This window comes from Bombus huntii, chromosome 1 (assembly GCF_024542735.1).
Source record: "Bombus huntii isolate Logan2020A chromosome 1, iyBomHunt1.1, whole genome shotgun sequence".
NCBI classification, from domain to species: domain Eukaryota; kingdom Metazoa; phylum Arthropoda; class Insecta; order Hymenoptera; family Apidae; genus Bombus; species Bombus huntii.
Window position 1 is genome coordinate 14,564,380 of NC_066238.1, and position 26,287 is coordinate 14,590,666.

General features: G+C 38.2%; 5 protein-coding genes across 10 annotated transcripts; 2 read left to right on the plus strand and 3 right to left on the minus strand.

Annotated features, from left to right (window-relative positions):
- The first annotated feature begins 221 nt into the window (after nucleotides 1-221).
- Nucleotides 222-1,256, plus strand: LOC126870051 (nucleoside diphosphate kinase). The gene is made up of 3 exons (XM_050627458.1): nucleotides 222-482; nucleotides 802-903; nucleotides 981-1,256. Exons 1-3 carry the CDS (start codon nucleotides 303-305, stop codon nucleotides 1,212-1,214), a joined length of 516 nt encoding a protein of 171 aa, XP_050483415.1. The 5' UTR covers nucleotides 222-302; the 3' UTR covers nucleotides 1,215-1,256.
- Nucleotides 1,226-4,571, minus strand: LOC126870061 (lipopolysaccharide-induced tumor necrosis factor-alpha factor homolog). 2 transcript variants are annotated; one of them, XM_050627488.1, is made up of 4 exons: nucleotides 4,398-4,571; nucleotides 3,232-3,363; nucleotides 2,416-2,560; nucleotides 1,226-2,342 (listed from the first exon to the last, which is right to left on the minus strand). In XM_050627488.1, the coding sequence occupies exons 2-4, from the start codon at nucleotides 3,341-3,343 to the stop codon at nucleotides 2,240-2,242; spliced, it is 360 nt and encodes a 119-aa protein (XP_050483445.1). In that variant the 5' UTR covers nucleotides 3,344-3,363; nucleotides 4,398-4,571; the 3' UTR covers nucleotides 1,226-2,239. The 2 variants fall into 2 exon arrangements, with proteins under 2 accessions (XP_050483445.1, XP_050483453.1); XM_050627496.1 differs by lacking the exon at nucleotides 4,398-4,571 and adding an exon at nucleotides 3,722-4,202.
- Nucleotides 4,572-4,731: 160 nt separating this feature from the next.
- Nucleotides 4,732-24,162, minus strand: LOC126869973 (myosin-7B-like). Of its 5 annotated transcripts, none has more exons than XM_050627248.1 (8): nucleotides 24,016-24,162; nucleotides 23,806-23,878; nucleotides 21,703-23,551; nucleotides 10,655-10,763; nucleotides 7,310-7,642; nucleotides 6,992-7,224; nucleotides 6,559-6,876; nucleotides 4,732-6,467 (listed from the first exon to the last, which is right to left on the minus strand). In XM_050627248.1, exons 3-8 carry the CDS (start codon nucleotides 21,996-21,998, stop codon nucleotides 6,242-6,244), a joined length of 1,515 nt encoding a protein of 504 aa, XP_050483205.1. In that variant the 5' UTR covers nucleotides 21,999-23,551; nucleotides 23,806-23,878; nucleotides 24,016-24,162; the 3' UTR covers nucleotides 4,732-6,241. The 5 variants fall into 5 exon arrangements, with proteins under 5 accessions (XP_050483205.1, XP_050483197.1, XP_050483233.1 ...); XM_050627240.1 differs by having other exon boundaries at nucleotides 21,703-23,609; XM_050627276.1 differs by lacking the exons at nucleotides 21,703-23,551; nucleotides 23,806-23,878; nucleotides 24,016-24,162 and adding exons at nucleotides 11,286-11,705; nucleotides 19,089-19,195.
- On the plus strand, nucleotides 23,875-24,994 carry LOC126870069 (U6 snRNA-associated Sm-like protein LSm5). The gene is made up of 4 exons (XM_050627510.1): nucleotides 23,875-24,111; nucleotides 24,191-24,429; nucleotides 24,522-24,718; nucleotides 24,829-24,994. Exons 2-4 carry the CDS (start codon nucleotides 24,384-24,386, stop codon nucleotides 24,859-24,861), a joined length of 276 nt encoding a protein of 91 aa, XP_050483467.1. The 5' UTR covers nucleotides 23,875-24,111; nucleotides 24,191-24,383; the 3' UTR covers nucleotides 24,862-24,994.
- Nucleotides 24,829-26,234, minus strand: LOC126870079 (serine/threonine-protein kinase mos). The gene is made up of 4 exons (XM_050627538.1): nucleotides 26,084-26,234; nucleotides 25,803-25,993; nucleotides 25,344-25,726; nucleotides 24,829-25,283 (listed from the first exon to the last, which is right to left on the minus strand). The coding sequence occupies exons 1-4, from the start codon at nucleotides 26,164-26,166 to the stop codon at nucleotides 24,978-24,980; spliced, it is 963 nt and encodes a 320-aa protein (XP_050483495.1). The 5' UTR covers nucleotides 26,167-26,234; the 3' UTR covers nucleotides 24,829-24,977.
- Between the last annotated feature and the right edge of the window lie 53 nt (nucleotides 26,235-26,287).

Genomic DNA, 26,287 nt, shown 5'->3' on the forward strand with positions numbered 1-26,287 from the left:
TTACAATATTTAATCATATTATCGTTTTAAATTACATCCTATTTCACTAATTATAGTATAGTTTAAAATAAAAATATTTGCAACTAGAAATAATATGTTTATTTTACAGAAATATTATAAAAGATTAAGGGGAACTAAAACATTGAGCAGAAATTATTGTTACCACTCCTGAACGATGATACACGAGCGCCGTACGGTAAGAGTTCGAGAATGGCTTCCCCACCACATTGAAAGAATTCGAATAACCGAAGACCTGATTCTCTCCTTCGTTCTCATTCTTCCGGTGCTGGTGCCGGCGTCATATGGTTTTGTGCTCTGTATTAGTTTTACTTCGTTTATTTTGTAGATTAATAATGGCAGGAAATAAGGAACGTACCTTCCTTATGGTTAAACCCGATGGTGTTCAACGTGGACTCATTGGTAAAATAATTCAACGTTTTGAAGACAGAGGTTTTAAACTTGTAGCAATGAAAATGATACAGGTAAGTTCCTCTACATATGCTTACGTATCCGATTCACTCCAGAAAAAATATGCATTTTTTAGTTTCTAACAACCACGTGATTAAAAATTTTCATTTCGTAAGTACTTATCGTATTTTATCGATTGTACAATAAATGATAATTGTCGTGACCTTCATTACTAATCTCTGTGACATTGTATTATCTTGTGTCAAGATAATTAGCAGAAATACTAGTTTACGAGTCTTGTATTATATTCGTTTTATATACCATTGATGTGCAATAGTTTTCGTTATTTGCATTAAAATTATGTTATTATTAAAGTTTCTTTTTTTTTTTTAGCCAAATGAGGATTTATTAAAGAAACATTATGCAGATTTGGCATCCAAACCATTTTTCCCAGGTTTAATTAAATACATGAGCTCAGGACCAGTTGTGCCAATGGTACATAGTTGTTTTTTGTATAATACAATTAAAAGATATTATTTGTATGTTAATTAAATTTAACAATTGTTTTTCAGGTATGGGAAGGTTTAAACATAGTAAAAACTGGCCGTGTTATGTTAGGACAAACAAATCCAGCGGATTCTGCACCTGGAACAATTCGTGGTGATTATTGTATCCACGTTGGACGCAATATTATTCATGGCTCCGACTCTGTTGAATCTGCCGATAGAGAGATCAAACTCTGGTTTGGAGAAGAAAAGGAAGTTATTGATTGGGCATCTTGGTCAGAAAGCTTGGTATATGAATAAAACATATGAAATCTTCAATAAAAATATTTATTGCAATACCTATTCTTTCATGTGCTTCATTCTGACTATAACATCAAAGATTTTTTATACATAAGATTGATTGAGAAGCAATAAATCAGATTTATACATAAATGTATGTAATTAAATAATAAAAAGATTTCAGTATATTAATACAAAACTTATTATTGATGGTAGTAGTATAGTCATTTTTAATTTACAATTCTAGATCTTACATTTAAAAAAATTTTCATAAAAATTTATAATATAAATTTTAGAATATTTGTTTATATACAGGGTGGTTGGTAATTGGTGGTACAAGCGGAAAGGGGGTGATTCTACGAGAAAAAAGAAGTCGAAAATATAGAATAAAAATTTTTCGTTTGAGACTTTGTTTTCGAGAAAATCGACTTTGAATTTTCGCTCGGTACGCGTGCGGTACGTTATAACGTATCTCACTGTAGATCGTTGTCTCGATGGAAAAATTAAAAAAAAAAATTTTTATTCTATATTTTCGACTTCTTTTTTTGCGTAGAATCACCCCCTTTCCGCTTGTACCACCAGTTACCAACCACCCTGTATATAATATATATTGTATATGTATAATATTAAAATGAACATCTGTACTTGTTTAGCAGTCATATTTAAAATAGTGTTTAAATTTACAATTGAGTGCTAAAAAGTATAAAACGAGATATTAATACAATTACAAAATTGATTTAAAAGTTACCTTTCTATAAATTATATCGACAACTTTAAATTTCTAATCATTAAAATTAAGTTAATTAACCAATTAACTTAAGTTGGAATAAGCATCTACAACCTTATATAAAAAATCTATGTTTTTTGGTCATATTTTCAAGATTATGAACACTTTAAAAAAAAGTAATTTTATAAAATAAATGCGCAAAATATTGTTTATGCCTTATAAAAAGTCAGAATAATATATATTATATTATATTATATTATATTATATTATATTATATATATATATATAAGGAAATGGTTTTGACAATGTTACCATAGAATTAATTATCACTTTGTCCTAAATATGATCTACAACTAGGACAATAATGTTTTGTTACCAAACAACTATCCATGCAGTAAGGGCAAGGAGCACAACACCAGCACCTAGAAATAATTATAAATATAATTACATCTTGTTCTTTTCAAAAATCAATGATCAATCATAATTTATAATTACCCTAAAATACATAGTCCTAATGCGAAGAGATGAGTTTTCATGTTTGCTTCCCTTTCAATTACTGTGAGCACATTTGCATGACAAGAAGGACATATTATATGCTGTTGTTCAGGACCAAAATTTAAATTCCTTATGATAACGGGAGCTGTAAAATTATATTCTTGAAAAACAATATTCAATAATAATCACTAACATTTATGTAACAATCAAGATTTATTTTATAATAACAAAACGTATATAGATGGAAAATATTAATAAATATTAGAACAACTTTTTATATATCTTAATATTTAATAAATGCTTCAAGAAGCAAACAGCATGGTCTGTAGTACTTTGTATGTATGAGAAATCTATTATATATGGTTGGGGTTTAACTGTAATGCATACCGAGCTTTTACTTTAGATTGACTTTGTTTATGAAAATATTCTCTCTAGATTCCATTTTCAGAACAGATGTGCATCACAATTTGCAATGTACACAACATGGAAAAATATTGTTCTGGAATTATTACAAAATGCAGCTACCTATTTGGGAAGCAGCTTGCTTAACAGTCTCCAAGTTGTAAAGCAACTAGCAAATTGTCCTAATAAATTTTGTTACATTTTATTACTGGTAAACCGCAATTTCCATATCAGGGTGGTAGTTGCAGCGGTATTAACGTATACATAAATAGTCAAACACTTCTAAATGTTAGTCATTAAATCACTTTATGCATATTGTTATTTTCTTGGCTTCCAGGGTACCTACTGATGCTATCTAATAATGAAAGTTATTGCATGATCTTATCATTTCAGTACTTATATATTTTTACGTACTTCCTTGTGGTTGCTCATATGACGGTGGTGGGACAGAATGACATGGTGGTGGTGGGATAAAACCAGGTGGTGGTGGTGGTGGTGGTGGCGACATTGTTGCACTTTTTTCCATGACAATATTTTAATTCTTATCTGAAAAACATTGCATCAATCATAAAAATCCATTTTCTTTTAGTTGTTATTCAGGAAATTGATGTGAATCGACTAGAATTGATTCTTTAATAGAATATATTTGAGTTAACTTTATTAATTATAAAAAACACTATCAGTTATCCTCGTAACCAATCAGATTGAGAATTTTTATAAGAAATCAGATATGTCGAATGAGAACATTTGATATTTTAACATTATGTTTCGTATATATCTGACCGTATTGATGTTGGAGGAACTAATATAATATAATATAATAATTTAAAATTAGATATATAATATAAAATTAAATATATACTTAATACTATATAATGTGCCTGATAAACAGAAAAATATTTACTATATAGTGGCCTTTTATTTTCTCGTTGGAGTTACTTAAAATTTCTAAGAATTGTTTAATGACACAACAATTTATATTGTAATAGTTCTACAGCAAATACAGAAGGTTTCGTAACCATAATCTAATGTTGCGCAAGTTATTACCGAATGAGTTGCGGTGTCTAGAATGCGAGTATTCAAGTTATTTTATTTCATTGTATACGTGTCATATTAACAAAAAAAGAAAAAAAAAAAAGATTGGATTATCAAACTTGAAGAAATTTCTAAATACCGAAATCGATTAAATCAACTGGGAAAACATATTAAACGCGATTTCTAGCAATTTATTTGCTATACAAATTACATGCCATAAGGCACTGATAAAATTATTAATTATGAAAACGAGTTTCCATATAAACATCCTCACTATATGTTACAAAAAAATGTAATAAAATTGAACCAATGTATTGGTTGATTATATTACCAAAAAATTAAACTATCGACCGATCGATATTATATATTTAGTGTAATAAAATTACGCTAAATCATACATCACGATAAAACGACCACTCCAATGTTTTGTAAATATTCATACTCTTAAGATATTGATTTTTTCGTGACGAAATGTTTTATTTCTCGCTAAACTAAGAGTGTGTAGATATGCTAATTCATTTCTAATTACGTACACACGTACTTACCTCTTGCAACTATTGATATACGCCCAATTTATCACTAATCGATGATCGATATATAACGTTGACACCCAACTACTGAGGTTCAAGTTGGCATTCATAGGCGTTAAATTCACATATATATTACCTATCAGAACAGTAAAGGTGGGAGATTCTACGAAAAACGTCAAAAGATACGTAAGTTATCTATAGTTTTATCAGAATGATAAGTGAGATACTTTAATTAACGTGGTAAAAAAAGACGTACTGCTTTCCGGTTTACTAATTTGTATTTTTATTTCGTAAAAAACGGAAAAGATTGTAGAAAAAGTCGGGTAGTGAAAAAATACACAAGAAAATATATGTTTGCAGTTAATTCATTAAACAGATAATCCTTAAAATTTTTCTATTTTGGTTTCATATTTATTTAACATATAATCGTTCTTGGTTAACAAACGACTTTATCTATCGTTGGTAAAAATTTAAACATGGTCAAATCAATTAAAATCATTGATTTGTTAGTTGATGCAAAAATTTTAAGAATTTGTGTGATAAACAGTAAAACTTTAAACTGGCTATAAATGTCTTCCTGAGAAGCACTGATTCATCTATTGTTTTTCCATTGAATTAGCATTTTTTAATTCGTTATAAACTTCAACGATTTTTGCATTAACGTAACAATGAATCAGATATCTAATTTTACTTATTCCGTGAATTCATAAAAAAACTATAAATTGAAATTCATAAATAGCATATAGAAAATATATATAGAATATGTGATAACTTCATACAAGCAAAATTTAGGAAGAAATTCAGTAATAGTTGCTATTGAATTATTCGTTTAATAATTAAAATGAAGTTTCTAAGAGAAATTTGTTGTTACCCTGAATACGAAGTTGTTACGTGTTTGATAATCGATTATTAATGATATATTATCGGATGCATTTACGTATTATCGATTCCAATCTAATTCATTCAAATGTTCCTATCATGTATACGTTACACAATAGCCCGTAAAAGAAACTCGTTATCCAAGCGAACATTGCCTTTTTGGTTTTGATGTATTATTGTATACAAAAACATATTTAATTTCATAAGTGATGTTTTGCTAGAAACATCTTGAAAATTTCATTGGATACTAAAGTGAGTTGCAGATTTGAACATCTGTAATTCTACGAACTAAGAAATAACATTGCGATCGATCGATTTGGATATACGTATGTTATGCATACATATATTTATATACATTTATGTCTACGATATATACGTTCTTTGACTAGCAGAACAACAATCGCCCTAACAATAACAATGTAAGGATGATACAATGCGTCATAAATAATAACGTTATTTTACTCACAATCCAATAAAAAACAAAATGCCTAGAAAATTCAGACCCAACTCCAATAATCGTAAACAGAGTTCTTTTGCCTAATATCGTACGCTTTAGTTGAATTTGATCGATCGTTCGCAATAATAATCGTTGAAATTTCAATTCCTACATAGTGTGACGAGTATTAACAGCCGAAACTTCAGCCAAGGTATATTAGATATGAGAAAGTGAACTACTAGTAAAATGACCGTAATGATCATTTGCGAGGATAAGTTTCTATATCGATATAATTCGAAATTTGTGGTCTTTAATTCGATGTTATTACTAGGAAGAAATCCAGGATTGTATTACTATCAATATGCTGGCAGTATCGAATTGTTTTTTTAATAGTAAACAAATTCGTTTGGAATGTTTTACCGATCAAGCGAACAATCTCGATAGATCAATGACGGAGCTGAAAAAGGGAGGGAGCACTAAATTTCACGGTGATTTCGCACTACGTGTTCGAAGCACGACAACGTGCTTCTCAGTCTTGGCCTTTTCACGAGGAACGGTCAGGCGTGGGCTTGGTCTTTGGTTTTCGTCCAAGTAACTTGCGAAACGAGGAGGTCCACCTCGATCGACTAATTCCTGTCGTGCTCTGTTCGTCCGGTTCGCTGCAACTAAGCGACTCGCTAATTTTCCTGCTTTTGCCACTGCTGCTGCTGGTGCTACTACCTCCATTTTCATAACATCGTGATCTTCGATCTCCGATTTCCGAAGAAAACCTGAACAACGAGAAAATTCAATGCGAATAATGTTTCGCTATTTCTTACGTAACTAGAAGGTACACGAACTTGGTGAAATATCAAGACGAACCCTGAATCGGATGAAAAGGCTCTAGCCGTAGCTGGAGCGCTCGAGTTAGCCGATGAAAGCGATATTTCAGCAACAAGAGTACTCGGATATGCTTCATCGTCGGACGCGCTGTTGCTACTTGTGGTACTGCTGCTGCTAGCATTGCTTCCACCGGGGCTACTGTCGACGCTGGAATCGTCGATGAAACTTATTTCTCGATCGGCTAACGGTGAACTGGTCCTCTGTCCACGCGACATCGATGTCGTGGACGTTGTGCTAGGTCGGAACCAGGTACGTAAATCCTGCAGCGGCGCTTGAAGGCACTTGAAAAGATTTCCACTGAAACGTTTGGAAATTAGATAAGTGTAAAGATAAAAGCCTTTTCTTCGTTATCGACTATCGGGGCTGGTCTGTTTACAGATACTCGTGTTTTTTCTAGGTTCGATTCACTTACTCGTCGCGATAATCATCGATCTCGGCAAAAGTGCGCCTCGCGTATAAACAAACGGAACACCGTCGTCGACGGCGGCAAGACGTAGCGTGTAGAGTCGCTGCACGAAGATGTCTTGCGGCGTGTCTCAATGTAATCGTTTCTCGAGTCAGCGCTGCGACACCTTCCTCTCGTCTACGCCTTTCCTCTCCCAGTTCTCCCTGTTCTATACGCAGCTTCTCTTTTAAAACTTCATTCTAGAGACACAGAATATACACAACATGACATTATAGCATAGATCGTCTTCATCGAAACAGATGCTGTTGCTCGAATTATCATTACCTCTCTTTCAAGAGCATCACGTTCAGCACGAATAACAGTAGCCTGTTTGACAACGTCCTGGCGAGCTCGTTCAAGAGTTTGCCTAGTAATCTCGTTTTGCGCCAGTTGCATCTGCAGACGGCGCAAAGCTACTTCCCGTTGCCTCTCCAGCCGATCCTTAGCAGCTATGCAACTGTCGCGTTCGGTTTTAGCTCTCTCCACCTCTTCCTCCAGACGAAGGCTTCGTTCCAGTTGCAGGAACAGCTCGTCCTCCTTGCCTCGCAGTTCTGCTTCGCAACCCTCCAGTCGCTTCTCCAACGACCGTCGAGTCTCCTCTAACTTGTCCCTTTCAGCCTGAAACAACCGGACAATTTTGTATTACACGAGTTTCTATCGTAATCCGATCTTTCCAATTCGTTTCAATAGTAACTCGAATTCAACTTTTGATTAAGGTCGGCTCGTTCAAGAAATTCGTTGATATTTACTCGATAAGTCATCTCGGTAACTCTTATCTTTCGAGTTATATCTTTTTATCGACTGAGTCACGATTGTTTTCGAGTCTGTACAACTAACGTAGATAGATTAGAGAACAATACGAACGAGGTACATTCGTGTAGCAGTGGTTGTCAACCGATAAGGCGAACGAGTCCGCAGGCAAGCGTTAACGGAGATAATAATTCTAATTAAAAAAGAGAATGCAACCGAATGCTTCCAGCACTGCATCTAATTTCACGGTCGTCGCTTTTGGATGCCTCTGTTGCGCCCGCAAACGGCTACGTGCAAACATCATCGGTATTTATTACGGAACCAATTTTGCAGCTCCAGATTCGAATCTACCGTGCTCGGGGTAGGATGTACGGATATTGAAAGCGTACATTAGTTCGATAAGACGTGTTTACCGCTAAAATACGACCGAAATGACGTTCGTGTATCAAGGGTACCATCGACAGAAACGCTATTTATAGATCGAACACGGTACTTAGACTATGCGTTACGTTGCGTTGCTACGCGTGGCAAATCTATTCTCGCCGTTTGGTCGATTGCGTAAGTGCGACTAAATCGTAAATCATCGATTCTCCGTGTTGCTTCGCATACGAACGACCAGTTCGTCATTGAACGTTTCGACGTTGCTGGTCGAGCCGAGTGGAAGATCGGTAACTGAGCCGGTGGTATGACGTGATCCGGCCGATAACGCCGCCTCGGCCGCACCTCCCTCCTACGGCTGAGTGGCATCTAGCATCGCGCTAGATGCCACATTGTAGGTCAGCTTAGGCGGCCAAACTAGACTGTCGATGGTACGAGGTTGATGAACGGTAGTACGAGCCAGCTCAGCTCGGGGCAGGCCGTTTCGCAGCTTCTACTGCAACGAAACTAAACGAGGAAAGGTACGAAAAGAGAGGTTACGGAAAAAACAGGCTGGAAAGAAAGCGAAGAAAGTCAAGAGGAAGGAAGACGAGGGGCGCTGCAGGAACGAGTTGAAAGACAAGATACGAAACCGCAGAGGGAAAAGCGGAGTAACGAAATGTAACCGTTTCTTCTCCACGATGAACTTTTTGCCATTCGCTCGTCGTTGCTCGGCTTTGTCTCCGCGGTTTTGCCACTGTACGGTTTACCACGGTCAATTTTCTCTGGCGGCCAGTGCATAAGCAGACGTACAAGTTGACGCGCATCCACTAGAAGGCCAAGGGGAAACCAGTGCCCACGGGTGAAATCGACCTAAGTACTACTTACACGGCCTTCCTCCGGCTATCCTGCTCTGCGTCTATAGACACGACACGACGCCTCCGCTCTTTCCTAGACCTCTTTTCTCCAAAGGCTTCGCGGATTCGTCTCTTCCTTTTACTTTCTTTCCTATCTTTGTTTCCTGCCCGATATTATAGACTGGTTGGATTCTACAACCGGTCACGGAAAAATCACGCTACGCTGGTTCAGTTTATCGTTTCTTCGTAACTTCTTCTAGAAACGATTTAATCGCAGGTACATATTTAGTCGGACGAAGCCTACATTCCGCTTATTTTTCCTTCGATCGAGGTCAAATCTCGACAGTCGAATTAAACCTTGGCGTGCCAGTTGAAGTTGTAGGCGACGGTTAATTGCATGTCGATATTTCGAGGAACGCGAATCCGGAGCACGTGATTAGATAAAACACTGTACGCACGAAGATGGAACGTCCCCCTTCCGTTCCCCCATCGTTCCCGCGAGAAGGTTTCGTCACAGAGCTGCCGTCAAATTTCTTCGAAAAGTTCAAAGAGCGTGCGAGAGCCATAAACGAACGCCAAACGGACACTCGACATGGGAAATCCTGTCTGTCAATGTCTACGGTTACAGTGACTGCCTGACTGGCATCGGGGCTATTCAAACAGGATTGAGAACGTGTAAAGAATGGAACGCGTCGAGCTGTACCGCGTACGGTTTTTTCAGATCACGACAATCACACGCAAGAACTTTTTTCGTCAGGAATATTCGACCGTCCCAAAGACAGAAAAAAGAAGAAAAGAAAAAGAGAAAGAAAAGGAGCTTGAACAGTCATCGCGGACCAAGATATTCATTGGGAAGTAGAATTTTTATGAACGCAGGAACTCGCTCGAAATGTTTCTCATCCGGCGAACGACGACAGTGACATCTATCGATACATTTTTGTAAATACTAAATAAGCTGCGTAGTACAAGAAGACCGTTTTCTCTCGCGCATTTTTACGGATAATATTGCAACAGGCGAGAGCAAGTTGATTTCACTCGCGGTACAAGCTGCCTGGGGCCACAGATACCATCGAGCACAGACTAACAAGATCGCGGAAGGACTCTGATCTTTGTTGCAACCGTCTCGAGAATTAATTATACGTACGCGTTGCTTATCCCAGAGGCTCTCAAAGCTCAAGTCTCGATAGCAGCCCGCTATCGTGCGAAACCATTTTTATTCTCATCGAGATATAGATTACTACAGTATTAGGAAAAAACGAAGGTTACAGTAGATTTTTCTAGAGTTCCGTAATTGTCGAGATTGAGATAAGTAGCGCGAACTCGGATCGAATCTACGAAACTCTGACGTATATTATGCTGCGTACGTTCTTTACGCGATAGAGAAAACCATCGACGGCGTTTCTTTGGCTTCGTTACGTTTCATTGGTTAGCAGTTCCGCGTATCCGATATTTAATGTGCTACGCGTTATATTTTTACTAGATTCGCCGACTACTCCAATAAACCGACCTAGATATATATCGTTTTCCGTTACATCCATTTACGATCGTACCATGTGGAACAGCAAATTTGTCTATTTTTTCGAATTACAATAACACCGACGATTCCTATCGTTTATCATCGGCTGAATCTGCATTTGACAAGGTTCGATTAATTAAAAACGCTTACCTTCACCTCGTGATAACGTTCTTCCAAGTAGTAGGCGGTACCTTTGGCTTCCTCATATTTCGCCGCCAAAGCAACATATTTATCATAGTGACGCTTGAACAGCACGAACCTGAAAGCAGATAGTATATTAAATATTTATTATCTCGAGTAGCTGATTTTTCATCATTTTCCGAGAACAATGATGCGAGTGAAAGTAAGTTTAAAGAAATGGAAGAAGACAGAAAAATTTCGTGGAAGAATGCTAGTCGTACGATACAATCGCCTGACATCTGTCCGCGATTTTATTCCCATTTATTCGTATCAAACGAAACTCTACATTTCAGACGTTTCACCCAGCAAGTCTGACTCTATCATTGTCGTGGACGAAGATTCGAATGGCGATTAAAAGCCGACATAATTCACAGGCAGAACAATGATTCCGAGACAGACAGCCCCGTTTCAGTATCACCGAATGCGCAACAATCTTATTGGCCTATCAACCGCAGCGGATTGAGTTCGTCGTCGACGAGATCTCTCGTTAGAGATCTGCCGTTTGGAAACCGGAAGCGTGCTCAGGTCCCACGCGAAGGCTGCACGTGTAACGAGCGATATTCGCCGCGACATCGAGAAGCTAGCCGAGCAGGAAGCCGACCTTTCGGTCATGGCGTGGCCCGGTCGGGTCTGATGCGACCCGATGCGCTCGTCGGTTGCAAGCTGCTTGCAGTTGCTTCGCCAATCGATTTCTCTCTCTCTCTCTTTCTCTCTCTCTCTCGTTCCCTCTTCTTATTGATCGCTGCGAATCTGTTGCCCTCCACCGAAACTTCCTCTCTCCGGTTCTTTTTATCTTCACTCACTGACACTCGCACTGCCGTGTAACGGCTCGTCCATTCTCTCCGAGACTTTCGCTTTCACGATTGCTCGAGACGCGCGGTGCTCCCGCTTCGAGATCCAACAACGATCTTTGCCTGTCTTCCGGGTTGCCTGCCAACCAGCCCGCAGCCAGTCTCTACTCTGCTCTTCAAGAATCCGCCCGTCACGCCTTTCCGGACCGAATCTCCAGCGTCCTGTGAAACTGAAATATCGCAATGTAATTCTAGCCAGGTGTCGAAGGTACCGATCGCAATACGAGCCACCGATTATCTTCGGTTCTGCCTTTCGAACTCGCACACCTTCGAAGCATATACCGAGCGGAGGACAAAAGTTCAGATTCAGCTGCTGAACCGAGTCAGATTCACTTCAGCAGCTGAACTATACGTCAGTTTCCAGGATATTCGGCAAGACGATTCGATCGTTGACGATAGTCGTCCATTTGGTCGAAAGTTCGAATATCAAATATCGAAGATAACACACACTGAGGGAACATTGTTTTCGACGATTCTTGGTTTCGTTGGTAGAATCGTGGAACGGTCGTTCGTTGCTCTTTGTTAAGTCAGAACCAACAAAATTCGCGGATGTGGCTAAGTAACGGCAGGTAAAAATTCAGCTACTGTAAGAGAATTCTGAAAAATGTTCCTGGTAGAAATGATTTTAGAGAAAGTTACTATTGGTGAACCTTCGTCCGGCCACAAAATAGTCCACGATGGCCGCAGAAATATAGTAGCAGTAGTAGTAGTAGTAAATAGTAGTCTGGTCGAATGCATATTTTTTTAAAGACAAATTGATAGTAGAAGTGTTTTTGTATCATATGATTCAGAACGATACGTAGTACAAAATAAGCGACATTTTTCATAAACGAGAAATACACCAATCTTTCTTACATTTCGTTTTATGTCTTGGAAACTATTTGTCATAGGTGAAAAAGTTTCGGTGGGAAGTTAATAAATCTTATTATCTGTAAAATGCGACCTGCTACGTTATTATAAGCTCAATCGTTAGGTTGGAAATTAGTAAAAAGCGCGAAGAAATCCATTTTCTCTCAGTCGTAAAGCTCCGGTTAGATTTGTGGTACAATGATGCAATCGTACACAGTCGCACAAACCGTCGAGGCTCTGTGACAAACGAGTACTACTCATACTAAGACAAACGGAAAATTTTTTATTTGCAATAAAAAGCTTATTTCTCTTATTCTCCGAGCTTACACGCTATATAGGAAGACCTATATTTTGATATATAAGTAAACAAAAATATTGTCACTCAAATGGTAAAATACAACTTTTGCATTTTTCACTATATTGTAGTGGAACTTGTTCTACAGATTGCTGCAGTCAATTTAAAAAAAAAAAAGCGTTTCTCTAAACTATTAAACATCAAGAAATGAAATAGGTCTGTTTACAGTTTATTGTTTGCGTTACATGTGGGTCTTTTTTGATCGGAAAAATATTTACGAAACTAAAAATTGTGACTCATGGAAAAAGTATAAAAATAAAGGAAACGATTGGTATCATCTGTTTCATTGTTGAACATTATTTAAAGTGTGAGATCGTACGATCATACCATTGTATCGACAATTTTGATTAAAGTTGTAAACGATTGGAGAAAAAAGGATTTCTTCGCGTTTGTTGCTAATTTACAAGCTAACGATTATAACGTAACAGGTTTCATTTTACAGATAATAAACTTTATTAGCCATAACTTTCTACTGAAACTTCTGCAGTCTTACAGACAGTTTCTGGGACGTAAAACGAAATGTAAGAAAAAGTTGTGTTTTTTCGTCTAATCGATATTTTGTTTATGGAACATCGAAGGAAAATTGTTTCCAAGTTGTTTACTTTCTTTCAAATATCGTTCCTAATCGCATTATGCGAAAACATTTGTATCGTCAATATGTTGCCGGATTTAACCCTCTCTGAGCTTAAGTCGCGTGGACCGTAGTATTAACCAGTCAGCCATCTTCGACGAGTATACTCGTCACGAAGAAATGACGATATTTCGTGTTGATGACGAGCCCTGCCGATAATAAAATGAAAAAATAAAACAGTCATTTCGTTACAATTTAATTCCATATTATAACAGTCCTAGCAGGGACTCAGTCCGATACCTGGGCATGACCCTGGACAGGAGACTAACGTGGAAGAAACACATCTCAGATAAAACGAAGCAACTAAAGGACAAACTAAAAAAACTCTATTGGCTCACGGGCCGACGCTCCAAACTAAACATACAGAATAAAATTACCCTCTACAAGACCGTAATAAAACCTGTCTGGACCTATGGAATCCAACTATGGGGAACAGCAAGTAACTCCAACATCGAAATACTACAACGCTTCCAATCGAAAACGCTAAGATCCTTAATAGACGCACCTTGGTATGTTACCAACGAAACCATCCATCGTGACCTCAAGATACCCACAGTCAAAGAGGAAATAGCAAAATACAGCGACAGATATAGCAAAAGAATCAACAAACACCGAAACCCCCTAATCACTGGACTACTTGACACGACGGACCAGATTCGCAGGCTGAAGAGGCACTACCCGCTAGACCTAAACGCTAGATTCATTTAGTTATCCAAATTAAGCATATGCACTTACTTATAATACTTATAAATTACACCTATCTGTAATAAGTATTAACTTATTGTAAATAAATAGCCATGTCACTGCGCCACGCCAGAAAAATTACTGAAAATTCTCAACGCGAGCATTGATTGTAATTTCAACAAATAAATAAAAAAAAAAAAATATTATAACAGTCACACTGTGTTCGACGAGTATACTCGTCATCGCTTACTTTTCCCCATACATTTTAGGTACACACTTTTCAAAGAACATACGGAATAGCACTATGGGGAACAGCAGCAATGAGCCATATAACCAAAGTAGAGGCAATGCAATCTAAAATACTCAGAACAATAGCAAACGCGCCATGGTACGTTAGAAACGAGGACATTCGGAAAGACCTGGGAATATCAACGGTCAAGGAGGAGATTAACAGAAGTGCGAGAAGGTACAGAGAAAGAATAGCAACGCACCCGAACCGGCTGGCAGCGGAAACAGTCGGCGCATCAAACATAAAGAGAAGATTAAAAAGGAAACACCCGACAGATCTCACAAAGGACATAACTTAACATACAAACACTCACCACACTAAAGAAATAAATCAATCAAATTCGAAGATGGTATCCCACTGGGGGTAGCCATCCACATGTTATATTATTATACCACTAAGCTATAATATTTTACCAAATGTCCCACTGGACAAATTGTAAAATGTAAATAAATAAATAAAAAAAAAAAAAACTTTTCAAAGAGGTCGCAACAGCTAACTGGTTAAAGGCCAAGGATCAGTTGGCACACAGTTTAAGACACCTCAGCGCTTGTAACGACCATAGGCGTAAAAATTAAATAAAATTCTCCTGAGATATACCGATCGTGATACGTTCTTCTGTGAACCTTACGATGACGGATGTTTAACACGTTGAATGTGACGCCAGTTTTACAAGGTTTGACTATGTTGAAATACAGGTTGGTTGGTAACTGGTGGTACAAGCTGAAAGGGGGTGATTCTACGCGAAAAAAGAAGTCGAAAATATATGTCAGAGATGAAAAGACACCGGAGCCGTCCCTCTGGAACTTCGTGAAAATCCGTAAAATCGTAATTAAAGTTTACAGCCGTAATTAAACAATTTGCCGTCGTCCTGCCCAATTGTACTTGTTTGCGATTTATGATAATAAACTTGGGCTCAAGACGACCATCAGTCGCCGAACGTAGCCGCGGTCAACGCTTCGCCTAACAAAGGTGTGGAATTATAGTATGACCCTCGTTAAAAGAAATACCAATAGAGGTACTTGACAGTAAAACATTCCAACGGTTCCTTCGGACAATGAATACCTGATGTTGAGGCACGTACACAGCACAAGTCCAGTTAGCCCAAGGACCCGCTATAAAACCCGGATCTTTCCGGCAATTAAGATTTTCCAAACGGACAGACAGTCTTTGTCTCAAACTGACAAATTTACAGCGACGTCAATTTCCCTTACTTTCGGAACGAGGGGTATACCCGACGGATCCGATGATCTCGTGTCCTTAGACAAACCCCATCGTAGTTTTCCTTTGTGGCATCATTGGGACGAAAATTCCTTCCTTCTTGAGATCAGAGGTCCTTGAGGTAGAGCAAGTATATCTTTCATCCCGTTGACCGTGGATTCGTCATCGAACCTAAAACCAACGTCACTAACATCGCAAGTGCCCAACCACCGCTGTTGATTGTCGAATCGGTGGTGTCCATACTCGTAGCATCAGGCCGTATCTTCGTTATCACACAACGATAGCCAACTCCAAGGGAGGTCTATCAAACTCCCACAACCCTGTTCCTGACTCTTCTCCGACATATAGAATAAAATTTTTTTTTTAATTTTTCCATCGAGACAACGATCTACAGTGAGATCCGTTATAGCGAGACGCGATAAATTGCACGCGTACCGAGCGAAAATTCAAAGTCGATTTTCTCGAAAACAAAGCCTCAAACGAAAAATTGTTATTTTATATTTTCGACTTCTTTTTTCGCGTAGAATCACCTCCTTCCGCTTGTACCACCAGTTACCAACCATCCTGTATTACATACAAAAGATATGTTACGGTAATCATTATTATAATCATCATTAATGAATTTATCTCACTGAGATGACCGGTGACCCTCATGCCATTCGACGTGTTAACTTGAAATGCCACCAGGTTGCAAAAATATTTTCCCGCGTACCTTCGCATACTCGATTAGCAGAATTTTTACAGATTTCAGGTTTTGAACTGCACGCTCTACGCATTAATTACTGCAAATGTCGTAACCATCTATTTAATGCCTTAACACATTGTTGACAGGCAATTTTACTGAGAATTATGTCACTGTCTGTGAAGTAAAACAATATAAATTTTATTTATTATTCAACTTTTAATATTTCTTTTTCGTATGATAAACAGTGTAACAATCACCTACGTGTAATGGTACCTAACAGCTTTCGCAAATATATCTAGTTTCGCTGCGTTTTCATTTTGAAGAGCATACTCTACACGCTATAGTCGGTTTTGTTTCTCTGCCAGTGACTATTGTTTCTAAGACGTGGTCTGACGCTGATGCGAAAAAAAAGCGCATCACGAGTTTACGCTCGTCCATGAAACATAACGTTTGGCCATGAAAACACGAGTTAACTCGTGACCGGTCAACAATGTGTTAATATTAAGGGAATATTAGAAACGAGCAACCCACGAAATACATGGCGACTTTTCTACGAGTACCAACACAGAGATACACGTGGAAAAACATAATTCTGGAAAGCATTCGCTTAACTGTTCCGGACGAAACGCACTTTCCCTTCCTTTTCTATTCTTCTCTCTTTTCCTTCTCTCGTCGCGGTGACACAGCAAATCTCGATTCAGTTCTTATCGAAAAGATCAGTGGCCATTACAAAGAACACTGCTCGCTGTACGAGTCTCTGTCTCGTCCATCGATGGATATTACACGAGGTTTTAATTTAGGATCTCGATACATCTTGCGACCAGAGGCTGCCATACAATTGCAAATTTGGCTCACAGCCCAATGTGCCACACGTCTATTCAAATGGAAACTTTCGTCGATACGCAGCTCACAAAAAGAAGCGAGAAATCTGGACGCGTATTCGCGTGGCGACATTCGGCCGACAAGGGAAACTGCACGTATTGTTGGCGAGAACACGCGTGTTGCATAACACGAGAGTAAGCGAAGCGACCCGGTAAAGCTGGGACAACAAAAAATGTTCGACTTGCGTCGCTCGTAAATCGGGTCGTTCGTCGATGGAGAAATTGGCGTACGAATTAGACTACCGTTTATCACGAGCAGCGCTTCGAACAGTTTGCATAATAACGATTTTCCAGCGACTTTCTAAGCCAAGTATTCCAGTGAAAGGGTTAACGACGATGTGTATCGTCGCGACCAAAAATGGCGCAGCAACCACAAAAGGGCGTGTTATGCTCGTTTCTTGTCGTTTTTTTGCCCCGAGCGGTGTGTGTTTTTTGCTAGGAGATCGAATATCTACTCTACTTCGCGATGTGCGTTAGCGAAAGAAAGCGAAGAGACGCGTCTTTTCGGGAACTCTGGTGAAATTTGTTTATGAAGCAAGCAGAACGAAACATCGTACTATCGTCACGACATTGGTAAAAAGATTTGTCGAAAGATTTGTTCTCGAGTAATTCGTACTTCCCGTTTATCGATAAAAATATATCGATAGAATATAAAAATGGAATTAATAAATAAATAACAAACCATGGAACACGACACTAAATGCAGCTCTGTAACGAACTACATTCGTGCCGTTTAATTTCCAACGATTTGTTAATTGCAACTATTCCAATCGTCTACGTGGAACGACTAACTCAGCCGGTTAACTGCGTTCGACGTGTATACGCGTCAATCCACAAGTTTATTTCGTTGCGGTTGACGTGTATACTCGCCGTGCGAAAGAAAAAATTACCACTTATTGTAAGAACTGAAAATTTCGGTGAAAAGTAATACAAAGGACATTTAGTGGTATGTTCCCTTTATGTATTTTATAGATGAAAAATCATTTGATTATTCTCTGCTGTGTACAATGTATCGCTTTTTCTAAATTGAGTTGATTATTTTTCCCAATGTATCCCCATTCGTGTACTTTATTATTTTTTGGCAATTTTTAAGTTCTTAATAGCGATGCCTTTTTCAACATCGTTTGGATCGTTTCTTCGCAAAAATTAATGATAGAAACATTTGCCGTACGTTCGATGTGTGTCCTTGTTTGATTTTAACTACGCAACGCGAATGGGATTTTTTTAGATCAAACTCCGCGGTTTAACAGCTTAACTACGCACGGTTAATTATTTAACCGTAGAAATGTATATGGAATTGGTATTAACGCTAGCCAACTCAGCGAGAGAAACACAACAGCAAGGCGGAATTATTTTCCGACCGTTACCCGCCAAGACCTAGAAGCTAGCCTCGTTCCTTTAAAATACACTAAACTCTAAATGGTACAGTACATTTTCACGGTATGTACCTATTCTGCAACGAATTAAATAACCACGTACACAGTAGTTAGCTAGCCACGTTTTTTTCACGAATAAACAAGTAAATACCGTGATATCAATAAATCTTGCCAAAAAAAAAAAAAAAAGAAAAAAGAAGAAACCGGATTCCAATGCTTCTTTTCGTTAATCTCGAAGTTAACGAGCAAAGTTTCCAAGCAATTCGCCTGTATATAACGATCGCCGTTGGATATCTCGAAAATCTAAATAAAGATAACCTCACACCGCGTTTCTTTATTTCGCAAGTGACAAGGTTACCCCTTTGCAGACCACAGACTAATTTCTTAAATTGGTCTCTGTGACTTATATATCTTAATTGGTACATTTACAATATAATGACGCAATCGTTTCATCGATGGGAAATCGAAGAGATGGAGAAAAACGGGTTTGCAAAAGCTCGAAGAAAATGGAATTAGAAAGCGAATGCTTTTACTTTATTCGTTTCTCCGGGACTCGATCCTATTTTTATTGTAATACGTACGTACGTATGTATTTCGGTTGACGTGGATGATACACAATGGAAGGATAACGAAGACGGAGAAACTGCTCTCAAATATATCGCTATCTTTAGCTCTGTTCTTTTCTGCACAATGCCTGAAAAGCCAACCGATGGCGCTCGACATCGGAGGGGCACGAGTCAACGGTTACGCATCGGAGAACTCGTTGATCGTCGATTCCGATATCTACATATATTTAGCTGATCGAAACGATACCGGTAGAACTGGAACTCGTGCTTTTTCCTTCAATGTTGTCAACTCAATGAGGAAACCTCTCAAATAAAAATACGTGTGAATTTTATGCGATATTACACGTTCATATCGCTATTAAAATTGTATCGTTATTTGAGAGGTTAGGTCATCGACCAAATATCGATGAGACATGCCAAAGTTTAAAATCATAATGGCTGACAGCTCTCTAATGAAAATACGTGTGAATTTTGTGCGATATTACACGTTAATATCACTATTAAAATTGTATCGTTATTTAAGAGGTTATATCATCGACCAGATATCAATGAGACATGCCAGAGTTTCAAATCATAATGGCTGACAGTACTGTTTTAGTACGTATGCGAATCGCTTAATGCGTGAATATATATTCTGTAGCATATACAAATGACGACCGTGATAGGAGGTTAGCATGGGGCGTCGTGTTGCCAAAAATGAAAGTTATTTTTAACCTATTCACGATTCGTATTTTTACCATTGAACGTGCATTGCGCGTGAAATATTCGGTATCTGTTTCCAAGCATCTTTCGGGAGAATAAATTTCTTTCCGAGCGATAAAAAAAGAAATACCTAACGGAAAAGAAAAAAAGAATTCGTGCTCGCGCTTATGATTAATCATCGCAGTTTGTCTTATAAGTAACGAGGGTAAAAGAAGCGCAGCTATCTCTCTAATTACAGACAAAATTACTGAAGTTGTTGAAACCGAGGCGAGCTGATTAATTGCATTGATTAAATCGCGTTTTAAGTGGACGCCCGCTGGCTCCACTTCGGAGTCGTTCGTAATTTCCTTCGAAGCTGTTTTCATTGAGACCGTCTCGCGCTATTCTACGGAAGCCGCTCCTTCTTCATTAAAAATGAAACGCTCCTCGCTTTCCGTTTTTAAACACGTTGCGTGTCTGCTGCGTGCGCGCGTCTACGAATCAGATAGCTCGAATAGTTTGTCAATGATTCGACGTCATCGACTAAATCGAACTACATGCGACATAACACAACGTGACGCGACGCGACGCGACGATGCGAACCGGAAACGATCTTTCCTCTTCCGCGCGCATTTACGTGTACGCGTTCCGATCGACGATTTAAGATTTATGCTGTTCGTGATAAATCGAACAAATTCGTCGTCGCTGCCTTTCGTAAAAGCACGTTCGCAAAATTCACGAGAACGTTTCTAAGTATTTTGATTATTCGCGAAGAGATATGCTTTAATCGTTTCTGTCGTAAAAACATCTAACCGCTTTAACTCGTCTTAATCTTGCCTTAACTAATTCTTCCAAATCGCGTAGATTGAAATCGAAAATATTCAACCAAATTAAATCGGTAATCCCGTGTTTCGAGAATTCGACAAAAGCGTATTAATTACGGGTAGTGGAAAATTACTAACGATGTAGAAATCTGTGCGATTAATTATCGAAAAAGAAATTGAATCGCGCAGCTACATCACTTTTTTCAAGTTTTAAACTCTCTCTTGTCTACCGATAAACAGAGCAATAATTTTATAGTTTGCTGGGGTCGAACATCGGCGTTAACACGAATACGGATGTTACGCATTTAATGTTTTAGACATCGTTGCGAAGCATAGGATATCTCGTAAAGCTCGTCTACGTTTATAGTTAACATACATATCCCGTAGTCCCGGATCTCGCGCCCGCGGCACTTGCAAATCTAGTAATATCAGCTTCGAAACGAGCTCCTCGGGTCGTAAATTATCGAGAAGCCGGTACACGAGTATTTCATTGGAATCTTTGGTTTCTTCCATTTCGATCGCTTTTATCGGTGCGCTTATTATACGGTTCGAGTATTCGCTCGTACACGACCTCTATCTTTCGGTCGAGGAAAGTAGGAATCGAAGCGACTCGTTTCAGGAAAAGATAGCAAGCTAAAAACATGCGTCCGATATCGAACAATTTATTTACGACTTTCGACAAAAAACCAATAGCTTAAAGATAAAAATCGGTGATATCATTGACTTAAATATACAGCGTGGTACGTCAATAGGTAAAGTCGAGAGATCGATGTTCACGAAACGTATCAATACATGTGGCATAGAAGTATCGACTGACGAAAAAAAAAAGAAAAAAATGTGCAAACACCGCACCGGCGAGAAAAGCGATATCAAAGTACAGAAAGTGTTCAAAGAAAAATTTGCTTGGGAAGGAACCTCGGAAAGAAGTTGCCTCGTCGACTATCGATCGAATCATTCTGAAACGTTTCTTTTTATTTTAAGTTACGTAAACGAAACAAAGAATGTTCTAGCAGGAAGCTAGCTCTGCATTAATATAAATTGTCACGCACGATAGCGACCAGCAACCTTACCCGATCTAATTGCACAGAATAAAGGATCGAAGGAAGAAAATGAGAAACGTGTACGAACCTGTAGAGATCATTTTCAGTGACGATGTCTCGGATGGAATCCTCTGGATCGATACGATCCGCTGGAAAACCCGCCGGTCTGGCAACCCTCGAGGACAACAAGGGACACGGTGGTTTTATGGTGGAGTCAGTGGCCTCGTGGAGGGCGCTGGCCGCAATAAGGTCGTCTTCAGAAGCGGTACTAGGTAGAGGCACGTTTGGACTCGGAGATCGCGAGCCGGAGATCACACCGAGTAAATCCTCGCTCCTGGAATGTCTCATTTCCATAGCACCGTATCTTCCGGTGGTTGTCGTCATCTTTCTACCGAATCACCGTAACACGCTCGATTTTTCCACGACCGCGACCCGGTTACACGTGGTCGTCCTCTTTTCCTTCGTTCTCGTTGCCACGACGACCTAGACAGCCCGAAGGAACCGACTACGATCTAGTTCTCGCTACTCCTATCCGGACTGGCCTCCTCTTACTACCTTTTAGTCGACTTCCTAGAGAACCGCGATTCACCGATTTTCATCTCCGAGATATTTTCTCTCTTTCGCTCCTGTTTCGCCACCGTTGCTCCTTCCACTTGGCGCGCTTCTCTTCCACTTCCACGAGAGCGCACGTCCTCCGATTCCTTCTTCGTTCGCGGCCAACCAGAATTCCTATCGTCTTCTTTGCGTTCTAGTTCATCGCTCGATCTTTCACACCAAGTGATTTCTCTTCGACGTTCCTTTCTACAATCTTTTCACAAGAGGATAGCATAATCGTCCAAGCAAAAGATAACGCTCGTCTAACTTTAAATCGCCGCTACACACTTTCTCGATCTCCAGTATGAACACGCGCACGTCGGCCAAGCATCAAATACCACTGAGGGTAACGGACTTTTGCGTCAACTATCCGTTACGTATATTCGCACGTTGGTACGCGCATTACCGAACATATCAACGATCGCGCCACTTTTTCGGTTTCTTCTCTTCCTTCGATCAACTTGCATTCGAACGTGTCCCTACGAGTTGCCAGGTATCACGTCGAGATACCATTAACAGGATCAACAGGACGTATCCTCGTCATGGACGAATCCACGTTTCGACGATCGTGCAAAGATCTGTCGGTCACGAAACAATCCACGAATCTAATCGCCGATCAGATTCAAGCCGCCATTTTTACTCGATTCTATGAATATTGTTGTATCGTATCTTTTAAAAAAACACCAGACACACAGTACACGACGATTATTCTGCTCTTTGTAATTAAAGTAATTAGAAAAAGAAGGGTGGTTCTTCTGGACGGACCATGCGCGGTAAACACGATGCACACAAGTACCTGGGAGCGTCCACTTTGCACAATAACAATTTTACTTCACACGATTCTTCCGCACACTGTGCTCGTTCGTAGATTTTTCTGCCGTTCCACCTTTCTTTCGCGAGCTACGACCAAAGTCTGCCGTAACGGGAACCGACGAAGCCGCTTTATCCTTTCGCAAAGAAGGGGCATACGAGAAAGGATATACCTGCGCTCTTGCGCGTTCGTCAGGGATATAAGCTGGCATTGACCAATAAACGTCCCTCTGAGGAAAACAGGTCACATGACGGGTCACAGGTACAAAATCCTTCAACCTTCTCCCTTTAATTTTCTTCCAGGTAGATAACTTGTGATTTTATGATCGTTCTTTTCAAAAATGACGCGCAATTTCATTAAAGCCATTGAAATGATCACGACATGACATCTAGTGTTCTCAATCGTTTTAAACGTTCTATTTCTTCGTTTCCCCGTAATTTTGCATATAATGTGGCCTTAACGAAAGGGAGGTTAGTCTCTGTTTAAATATTGCGTATGCTTTGCATTGTCTCGTGAAAAAAAATATGTTACACTGCGATGAAAATAAAGCATGAGATTGTTGAGTCGTTCAATCATTTGTACAAACAATACTGTAACAATATAATACTATGAATGTTCATCATGATTGCGATTATCAAACTTATAAAAAGTTATACAGGTTACAATACTCCGGTCAACGTCCAAAATTTTGATGTTGCTTTACCGACTTCCATGGTTGGCAAAGTTATGCATGTAATTTCCCTATATATGTATTTCCTAGAATAAGCGTTAGCAATTGGTACTTACAGAGAGGAAATCTCTGGTACTTGCACGGACAGAAGAATCCCTACCGTAAACAGTGGTTTCATGGTAAGGCGATCTATGAACGTAGAAATTCGTAAAAACTACATCAAATACAAAATATCGTACAAATATCGAAATAATCTAAAGGTGGAGTAAACATTGCTATCTGTTTGTGCTTTTACGAGATTTATAGTACAATACGGTTTTACTTACCTACTTACAAGTTGACAAGTTGATACTAAATTCGAAATTTATGAAAATTCGAAAAGTGAAAAATTCATTCAGGATGTGTGATGGAATATTTCGGTGGTAGATAATCGCAAAAATTCTAACTTAATCAAACGATAGTATACATATAAGACTATCATTTTCTTACTATGATTAACAGATATTATTTGCCTACGCCTACACATGTTCTAGATTTTGGAACATTGATTGTATTGTTGCTTATAGCATAGATGGCACCTCGGTGGTGTTTTCAGGTATTATCTTATTCCCGCTATTTCTCGATGAAATAAAGAATAACTTGTGCTGTTATTTTTATTTTTAATTATCTTATATCTCACTAACGCTTTCACATTATGACGAGTTCTGTCAGTACAAATCCATCAACATTATTGCCTTTAGGTAAGATGCGCCTTGTTTACAAATTTATATTTAACCTCACTTTTTTGTTTTGGTTATCATATTATTAATAATTAATTTTCATTAATTTTCAGAATTAGTTGACAAATGTATCGGTTCTCGGATACATATTATTATGAAAAACGATAAAGAAATTGTCGGCACCTTGTTAGGTTTTGATGATTTTGTAAATATGCTGCTCGAAGATGTGACAGAAAGCGAAGCAACACCCGAGGGACGAAGAGTCACCAAGCTTGATCAAATACTGCTTAACGGAAGCAATATCACAATGGTTAATTTATTTTTCTACTTTTAACGATTTAAAATACCTTCTTGAATACAATTATTATTAAAACTATTTATCAGTTTGCTAGTTTTATATAACAAACCGTTTTTTTACAGCTTGTACCTGGTGGAGAAATGCCTGACACGTAAAAAAGTAACTTTCTCTGGTATATTTTGTACAATAAAAATTTGATCTGTAATTTACGCGTATCTACTACAGAATATTAAAAATATCTGTCGATTAAGAATAATAATTCAAATAAATATTAAGAACAAAGTAGCATATCGATCTTGGTTATTACTTCGTTGGTTGTAATTCTATCAGTAGCATTTTGTGACCACATTTGTCTATACAATGTTTTATAGACACCTTGAAATTCATCATCGATATTATCATCTGCAGGGCGATGTCCCTTCACAGAAAGATAAATAATCGTATGACTGTGTAATCCAGCAAATGGCAGTTTTCTAAATAACATTTGCCAAGCTACAATTCCTAAAGAGTAAATATCTGCTGCAGGAGTCAGTTTATTTTCTTTTATTACTTCTGGAGCAGCATATCCTGGTGTACCCTAAGAAAAAAGATCTTTTTCTTAATAAACGATATAAATGATTATATAGTAAAAACATACGTGAAATTTATTAATTCCATTTGACTCTTCTATTAATACGGAACTACCAAAATCTGTAAGTTTTGGTTGACCGTCTGCAGAGAGTAATATATTTTTAGGCTTGACATCTGCATGAATGACACCAGCGTTATGACAAAATTGCAAAGCACAAGTTATGTCCTTTAATACACAAATTCTTTTGGTTTTAGTTAAGACCGTTTCCTCTAGATATTCTTGTAAAGTAGGGCCGCATAACTCCATTGTTATTAAAGATAGAGAAGCACCTTGTTCTATCATTAGCACTTTCACGATATTAGAATGTCTTAACAAAGAAGCATGTTCTTCACCCTTCAATGTATTGAAACATTTTTCTGTTTGCATCACTTTAGCTGCAACTTGATCACCTATCAAGAATTTAGTATTCAAATGTGTTTAGTTCTGATAATAATTAATTAGAGAAAAATACTAATGACATTTTACCTTTATACAATGCTTTATACACAGTACCAAATCCTCCACTTCCTAGACATGTACCAGTTTTAGCGGGTAGACCATTTTTCAATATTTTTTGTCTATTGGGAGTATCGATATTAAAAGGAGACAGTTGATTTCTCTTTTCAATACCTTTTCTATATGTCTCTTTTATAGGAGTCTTTGGACTTAGCAAAGTTCTATGATAATGCAACATGAAATGTTTTCTTTAAACAAGTGAATGCTTTATACAAGTGCTGCAAAGAAGTGTTGCTTTAGTATTGTACTACCTTCCATCCACGTTTTTTAATATCTGGGGTGATATGTTACAAAATTTCGTTGCCAATTTTTGAGGTGAAGCCATTTTGTACATCAGAATTACATATAGTCGCCTAGTTTCTTGATACTTGAGAATACAGTAATAAAAGTATATATTTTTTGTTTCCAATGTGTCATGAACTTTAAGTAAACATTAAGAGAATAAACAACAATCG